Source organism: Carassius auratus, chromosome 44 (assembly GCF_003368295.1).
Source record: "Carassius auratus strain Wakin chromosome 44, ASM336829v1, whole genome shotgun sequence".
Classification (NCBI taxonomy): domain Eukaryota; kingdom Metazoa; phylum Chordata; class Actinopteri; order Cypriniformes; family Cyprinidae; genus Carassius; species Carassius auratus.
The window spans coordinates 4586260-4593308 of NC_039286.1; the positions used below are offsets into that span (position 1 = coordinate 4586260).

Sequence of the window (7049 nt, forward strand, 5' to 3'; positions counted from 1 at the left end):
AGACATGCTAAATTCATTTAAAATGCATTGCTTATATTGTATTACAAGGGGTGTACCTAACTAGTAGGCTATTTTAAGGGCTTTTATGCTATTCAAAGCAGAAATGGTTTCAGATAATCACAGTAAATTAAGTGACAATAACAAATGTGAACTTGTTTTAAGTGCTGGCATGATCGTCCTGTTACTTTGACAATTTATGTCCCAGTGAGTTATTTGCAGTCTTGGTTCTTTGTACAACCAATAAAGGCCGCCATACTCTATTTTTTAGTAAGATGAGTACAGTTATATTACTGTAATTCCTTTGTTATTATGTGAAGAAACGAGTTCAGGGGTGCAGTGCAGGCATGTACTGTGTTAATTCGACAACAAGAGGGCAGCAGAGTCTGTGGAATAATACATTATAGCTGTCTCTTGAGATCCAAAGCAGTGAAGGTTACGTAACAGTTTTAGCCACTGTCTATGGTTTTAGCATCTGTGCTGAAAATGTTTGATTTATGATTTGAGTTTAGGGGACTGATCCTAAATCAGTATAGTCAGTGCAAAGAGAAAACCTCCACTGGTGCACTGAATTGAGTTGTTCTAACTCGTGACCTCTCAAAATCCAGCACGTTTTCATATATTATTCTAAATTAATTCAATTGTAATTTTTTTATTATTCGATTTTTGACATCAGTGTTCAGATGCAGTTGATTAATAATATGCTTTCAAATCTGCTTTTGACATAAAGACTAATGTAATTACATAAATGTGTATTTTTAAAGGATTTTTATTTTCAGAACAATAATATATATATTTTTATAAGGAGCGAGAGGGAACAAATAAAACTAAATCACGTTCAATTAAACTCATTTCATGTAACGGCAGTCTTAAAACTACAACTCCACTCATGCATTGGAACCATACAAGCGTTAAGACGCGCTTACAACGAACACGGGGGTAAACATTTTGTTTTTATAAATAGGATCAGAGTACGGTCCCCCCAAAACTGCAAAAAATCATGAATAAATTGGAATTGTTACAATTTACAACAATACCGATTGCAGTGAACTGTTTGCAAAATGCACAACACAGAATTTCTTTCTGCCTCATTTGAAAAATTGGTCTGGTCTCGATTAGTCCACATGATTGATAAACGGGGGACGGCGAGAACAATATTGAACAGTTACTGAAACAGTGAAAGACATTCATTAGGTTTACCTTGCCTAAATGCCACCCATATCAATGCAGGTATAAAATAATTCTATAATATCACTAGTAATCTAAACAATTTGTAAAAAACACGTACTTGTTTTAGCCCGACCACCCCTATTTTGCACACATGCCCTGCGCGAGTCGACTCCGGCTGTCCCTCTTTGTCCGGCAACGAGCAGGCCGTAATTAACATGGCCAATTTCGCGTTTGGGGATAAATATTAAATCGTAAGTCTATTTGACATTGATTGTTTGTCATATGCGGGTTGACATCCATGTCTTGAAGCATAAGTCAGGTGTATATGAATGAGCTGTGTGAGCAACGTTTACTGTCTTTACCTTGCTTGCTGATGGCTAAACCGCTAACTAATGGTAGCTAGATCGCGAATTCAAATCACGTTTGAATTAAATTCAAACGCTTATCGCGTTATTTACTGTCGCACGTCACTTTCGAATCGAACGCAGTTTAAAATTGGGAGAAGAGCTCAGCGTGCTTGCATCTAAATGTCATTTACACGGCCGTCCAGGTAGAAACACATCTGTATTTGATCACATTGCAGGCAGGCAGATGTGTAACGTTATTCATATTCAGTCAATCACTTAGAAATCACGGCTGGTCTGTGTGCTTGCAAATATCTTTTTATCAATAACTCAATATTTTCGGACATTTCTGCGATGCTGATCCAGATCGCGTTATTATTTGGGGGTGCATGCGTATAGACGTACAGAAAATGATAAATCTGACTCAAAACATTAATGCATCCTTCAGTCATGTTGCCGAGTAGGTGCATGATCTCATTGGCCCATTGGTACAGTTAAAATTAAGCATTTCACGCGTAATTTCACACGCAATTCCTGGGGCTGCGGGGTGATACTCGTTGGACCCGTGGAGGTTTTTGTTAAATAAAGTAATTTCTTTAAATGAACGGTGTCATGACACCGCACCGACAGTCATTTTAATGGCGGGACAGCAGGCGGGACAGAGTCAAGGAAAACGAGGCAAAGGTAGGAAACTGTCAATCAGCGCATCTCTGTGCGCGAGCGGGAATCCACACAGCCCTGGCTGCAAATCTCCCTTTTCCCTGTCCGCACATGTCTGAATGTTCGGTGGCCTTGTCTACGTGGGGATCTGTCTTTTTGGGTAGCTTTATGTCAACTTCGCTCCACCTGTCTATTCACGCGTGTTCGTTTGGGGTTTGGTTTGTTTTTTGTTTTTACACGCATTGCATTCAACTCTTTTCCAACTTGTTATTTGCCCCTAAAAGCAAGCCTCTTGTCTAAATACTCCTTTAATACTTTTTTATTATTGTTGTTTCTGCTTTCTGACAAAATTAGACTACAATTAAATGACAGGTAAATTTAATATAATATTCTATATACATTTAAACAAATATTTATTATAAAATGATAATAATGCCCAACCCCCAGGTTTATTTTTTGATTTATATTGGCCTGTGTAGTTATAAATCAAAAATTTTGCCTCGAAAAAGAATTAATGTATTAATTGCTATTATTATTATTATTTTAAATATACCATTAAGTGACTAGTGACATTCTGTAAATAGTAGTTAGGTGTCTGTCTTTAGAGACTGGCCATATGGCACCATATATCAGCAGACCAAATATTACAGTACATTCATAAAAATATTGGTCAAACTGATTATTGGTCTATCTCTAGTCTTAAGTTTCTTGTCATAATGTTTAATAACGTGGGATACACTTTGATAATCTAGGTTTTATTGTTTTTTAATTATTATTATGATTTGATTTAACTGGTTCTAAAGAAGCATGTAGGTTATTTATTGGATGTACTGAGATGTTTGATTGTAAAATTGAGTTGTTTCCACACAGAAAAAAAAGAAGTGATCTAGACAAAAGCTATCGACACTTACATATGTTTAACAAAATAGTCAATTACCAAACTGATTTATTACCAGTGCTCTGCTTCGTCTCAAATGCCAGTCAGGTTTACAGTTGATGTTAGCAGTGTGACACAGTGAGAATGTAAATTACCATTTCCACCTAATACCACTTGGCAAATTACAATGATAAATGTTCTTGTGCACATTTTTGCATCAAAAAAAGTTGCATATAAATGTGCTTTTGTTCTAACTGCTACCCCTCCCCCCCATTCTTGTTCCATTATTCCCCCTTTCCGTTTCTGCTTCTATAGGTTCCCAGATGAAGAGCCCAGAGAAAAAGAAGAGGAAATCCAACGCTCAGGTTAGTTTTTGAATATTTTAAATTGTATATGTGGCTTGACTTTGTTTTAATGTTTGCAATGGTATTTGTATCTTAGTAGACTTGTTTCCTACCTTAAGCTAAATGCTGACAAAAATGGATCTAAAGACAAATTCAATGCATTAAAATTGTTTGTATTTAGTAAAACATTGGGAACAGTGTTACCAACTCATTTCTCACCCTTTGTATTTCTGTTAGGGGGCAGCGTTCTCCCACCTCTCTGAGTTTGCACCCCCTCCTACTCCAATGGTTGATCACCTGGTGGCCTCTAACCCTTTTGATGATGACTTTGGTCCGCCATCGCGATCTGGTGGAGGGGGTGGTCCAGGTGGTGCCTCTTTTCTGCCTAGCCCAGGGGGTGGTGGAGGTGGCTATGGCGGTCCTGGTCGAATGGGAGGAGGTATGGGATTCATGGGTGGCCCAGGTGGACCTGGAGGCGGACAGCCAGGTCGACGAGCCCCTTTTGGTCCGCCAACACCAAATGCTGGACCACACCACCCACTTGGATTTGGGGGAATGCCAGGGTTTGGAGGTGGTGGAGGTGGAGGAGGTGGTGGAGGAGGATTTCCAGCAGGAGGCCCATCCCAGTTTAACATGCCACCCAATTTCAGCCCACCCATGCACCCTGGGCAGGGCTTCAATCCAATGTTGTCACCTGGAGGAATGGGTGGCGGTCCAGGAGGCGGAGGAGGTCCACCTCATCCAAGGTTTGGGATGCCTCAGCAACAGCCTCCACATGGACAAGGTGGCCATCCCTTCAACAGCCCACCTTTACCTGGTCCTCGTGGGCCTCTGCACGGCCCGATGAACCCTATGGGGGGTATGGGAGGAGGAATGAACATGATGGGCATGGGTGGTGTAGGTGGTGGTGGCAATATGGTGGGTGGTCACCCAGGTATGCCTCCGCAAGGACAGTTCCCTCCTCCACAAGATGGCCCGTACCCTGGATCAAGTCCTCCAGTTGGTGAAGAGGGAAAGAACTTTGGTGGTCCAGGTGGTGGTGGTCCACCTGTTCCCTCTCAACAGCAACCACCTAACCTTAATCCCTCTGGTCCTCCATCCAACAATGCCACTCCTGGTCCGTCCCCAGCCCCTGGACCTCCACAGCCTGGAGTAGGTTTCCAAGGTCATCCAGATGTCCCACAACCCAACCCTAACACTCCAGGTCAACCCCAGTCAGCTCCTCAGCCTCCCAATCCCAACTCGTCCCCCACAGGCCCACATAATGGTCCCCAGCCTCAACAAGCACCAACCAATCAGCATCCTCCACCCAACTCCACTGGTGGCCCTTGCTCCAACACCCCATCCAACCAGCAACAACCAACGCCACCAAACTCCGCTCCAGGTTCGGCGCCCTACAACCAGCAGAACAATGCTACTGGAGGTCCAATGCCAAATCAGCCACCCAACTCCAACCAGAACAACCTTAACAACAGCAGTGGTGGCAACACTCCAGGTAGTAACCCCAATCCTCCATCCAACTCCAACTCTACTCCCAACACCCAGTCCCCACTTCCCAGTGGGCCTGCTCCACCAGCTGCTGGCCCAGGCTCTGGTCCCCCAAAGCTAGGTGGAGGCATGGTGTTCCCTTGTGGTCTCTGCCTGTCAGAAGTGCACGATGACCAAGAAGCCATCTTGTGTGAGGCCTCCTGCCAACGATGGTTTCATAGAGATTGCACAGGCCTAACTGAGCCAGCATATGGGCTGCTGACCAGAGAGAGCGCTGCGGTGTGGGCTTGCGACTTCTGCCTCAAGACAAAGGAGATTCAAGCTGTTTACGTGCGCCAGGGACTCGGACAGCTGGTTGCTGCAAATGATGGCTAAAGGATAGAAGAAGATTGGGGAAGAGGGATGTATGATTTATTTCTTGGTGCTTCATGTCTTGTGTTTCATGGTGAGAAAAGTGAAATGGAAGTGAAGAATTAATCCAACCGAAGAGAGCGAAACATACAGATCAAACTGAACTTCTTAATCTGTTGTTACATCTTGCATTTGTTTCTTCACCGACCACATAAGCACTTTTAGGGCCCATGTCTCTGATTAAAAAGCATTGTACCAGATGTTGGGAATGTTTGTGTATAGAATATCATGACACATTTTCAAAAATTCAGCTGTTTTTGATCGATGTTGCACTCACAGGTCTTCATTTCTCCTTGGTGACAAATTTGGAGAAGCAGCTTCATTCTGGCCACAGTACAAAGCAAAATGAAATGCATTTGTACGGAAATGTAACCTTTTGTGTGATTATACCCTAGATCAGCCTCCAAAGAGCTGTCCAAAATATCCAACTTCTTGATCTGCAAAGCACTGATGCTAACTTGCTACCTCAAAATTTTGACATGTCTGGCTAAGAATGCTTTAAGTCAAGAGTGTATAGTCACCACACAACCTTTCCTCTCCTCTGTGATCTCCATTTTAGTATATCCAAAGGAATATGGCAGCGTTCTGGAAAGGGATATAATACATGTAGATTATCACCATTTTACTGTGTGGGTTGTTGAATACATGAGCGATCTGACAGAAATTGGAGTCCTGCAATTCTTGTTTCTCTTCATGTTCAGCTACTCACTGTTCTTGAAACAAAGTGGACAATGATGGCTGGTGGCAGCGACGATACTGGTAATCTATTACCATATCAGTGTATGAATGTAGTCTTTGGGATTGCATGTGAACCAATGCAGTACTTTGTCAGAACTGAATTGTTACATTTACTGTTCCAGCTAGGCCTCATCCTGGGCTATGAAGTAGACCAAATAACAGAACGAAATCAAATTTTTTCACAGAGTGAGATGTTTGCAGTTTCTTCCTTTTTTATTTCTACATTTCTGTCCAAGTTGCCTTTTTTCTTATGCTACTTTTTATGTACCTGTGTGTATGCTGTTCAATGTGCTTGCTCTGGTGCCCTCCATTCGCCAGCATTGTGCAGTAATATGAGGGGATGTTCTGTCCTCTGGCACTGTACTGAAAGAAGTAAACTGAATTGTTTTTTTTAAAGTCTTTTTGGTGAAATTATTATTGCATTAAATATGGGTTTTAAAAAATAAAATAAAAAAATAATTAAAAATAATTAGTAATTTTTTATAAACATGTTTTTTTTTTCCAGTTCAGCAGTGAACTGTAATATAAAAAAGTTTCTTAATATATATATTAAAAAGCTGGCGTTTTGGTGCTCCTGTCAGTTAAGGTTTTTTGAACAAATTCAAATTTCATGACTATATTTGTAATGTCTATAATTCATAAATTTGTAGGGCAACACAGAAGACTAATTCAGCATGCTTTCCCTCTGTAATTTCCTATGGGTTTTCAGATTTGAGTAAAATTAAGTCTGTGGTTGACAGTATTTTGCTACTTATTATTTACAATTTAAATTACAATTTAAATCTCGGTCTTGCATTTTGAAGCTTCTCTGTTTCAAGTTACTATGCAAAGACTGCTAGAGTTTATACATTAGTGTGAATTCTTGTGGTAGTTGTCTTTTTAGCAACTTTTTTAAAGGGGAATGGATAGAGAGTTGGACTGAATGTCTGTATTCATGAAATGAGCAGCAGAACAAATGTCTGAATCATTCAGATCAATGATTATGAAAATGATTAAGACAAATTTGTTCTAGTTTTGCAG

General features: G+C 41.0%; 1 protein-coding gene across 2 annotated transcripts; it reads left to right on the forward strand.

The window, feature by feature from the left end:
• The first annotated feature begins 1322 nt into the window (after positions 1-1322).
• Positions 1323-6425, forward strand: LOC113062206 (pygopus homolog 2-like). Of its 2 annotated transcripts, none has more exons than XM_026231873.1 (3): positions 1323-1418; positions 3364-3413; positions 3630-6425. In XM_026231873.1, the coding sequence occupies exons 2-3, from the start codon at positions 3372-3374 to the stop codon at positions 5253-5255; spliced, it is 1668 nt and encodes a 555-aa protein (XP_026087658.1). In that variant the 5' UTR covers positions 1323-1418; positions 3364-3371; the 3' UTR covers positions 5256-6425. The 2 variants fall into 2 exon arrangements, with proteins under 2 accessions (XP_026087658.1, XP_026087657.1); XM_026231872.1 differs by having other exon boundaries at positions 1351-2195.
• Positions 6426-7049: the final 624 nt, after the last annotated feature.

Excerpts from the sequence above, each read along its gene's own strand:
- LOC113062206 (XM_026231872.1), top strand. The coding sequence starts at position 2,150 with ATGGCGGGACAGCAGGCGGGACAGAGTCAAGGAAAACGAGGCAAAG. Across the intron at positions 2,196-3,363 it reads TCAAGGAAAACGAGGCAAAG|GTTCCCAGATGAAGAGCCCA; the intron begins GTAGGAAACTGT and ends CTGCTTCTATAG. Across the intron at positions 3,414-3,629 it reads AGAGGAAATCCAACGCTCAG|GGGGCAGCGTTCTCCCACCT; the intron begins GTTAGTTTTTGA and ends TATTTCTGTTAG.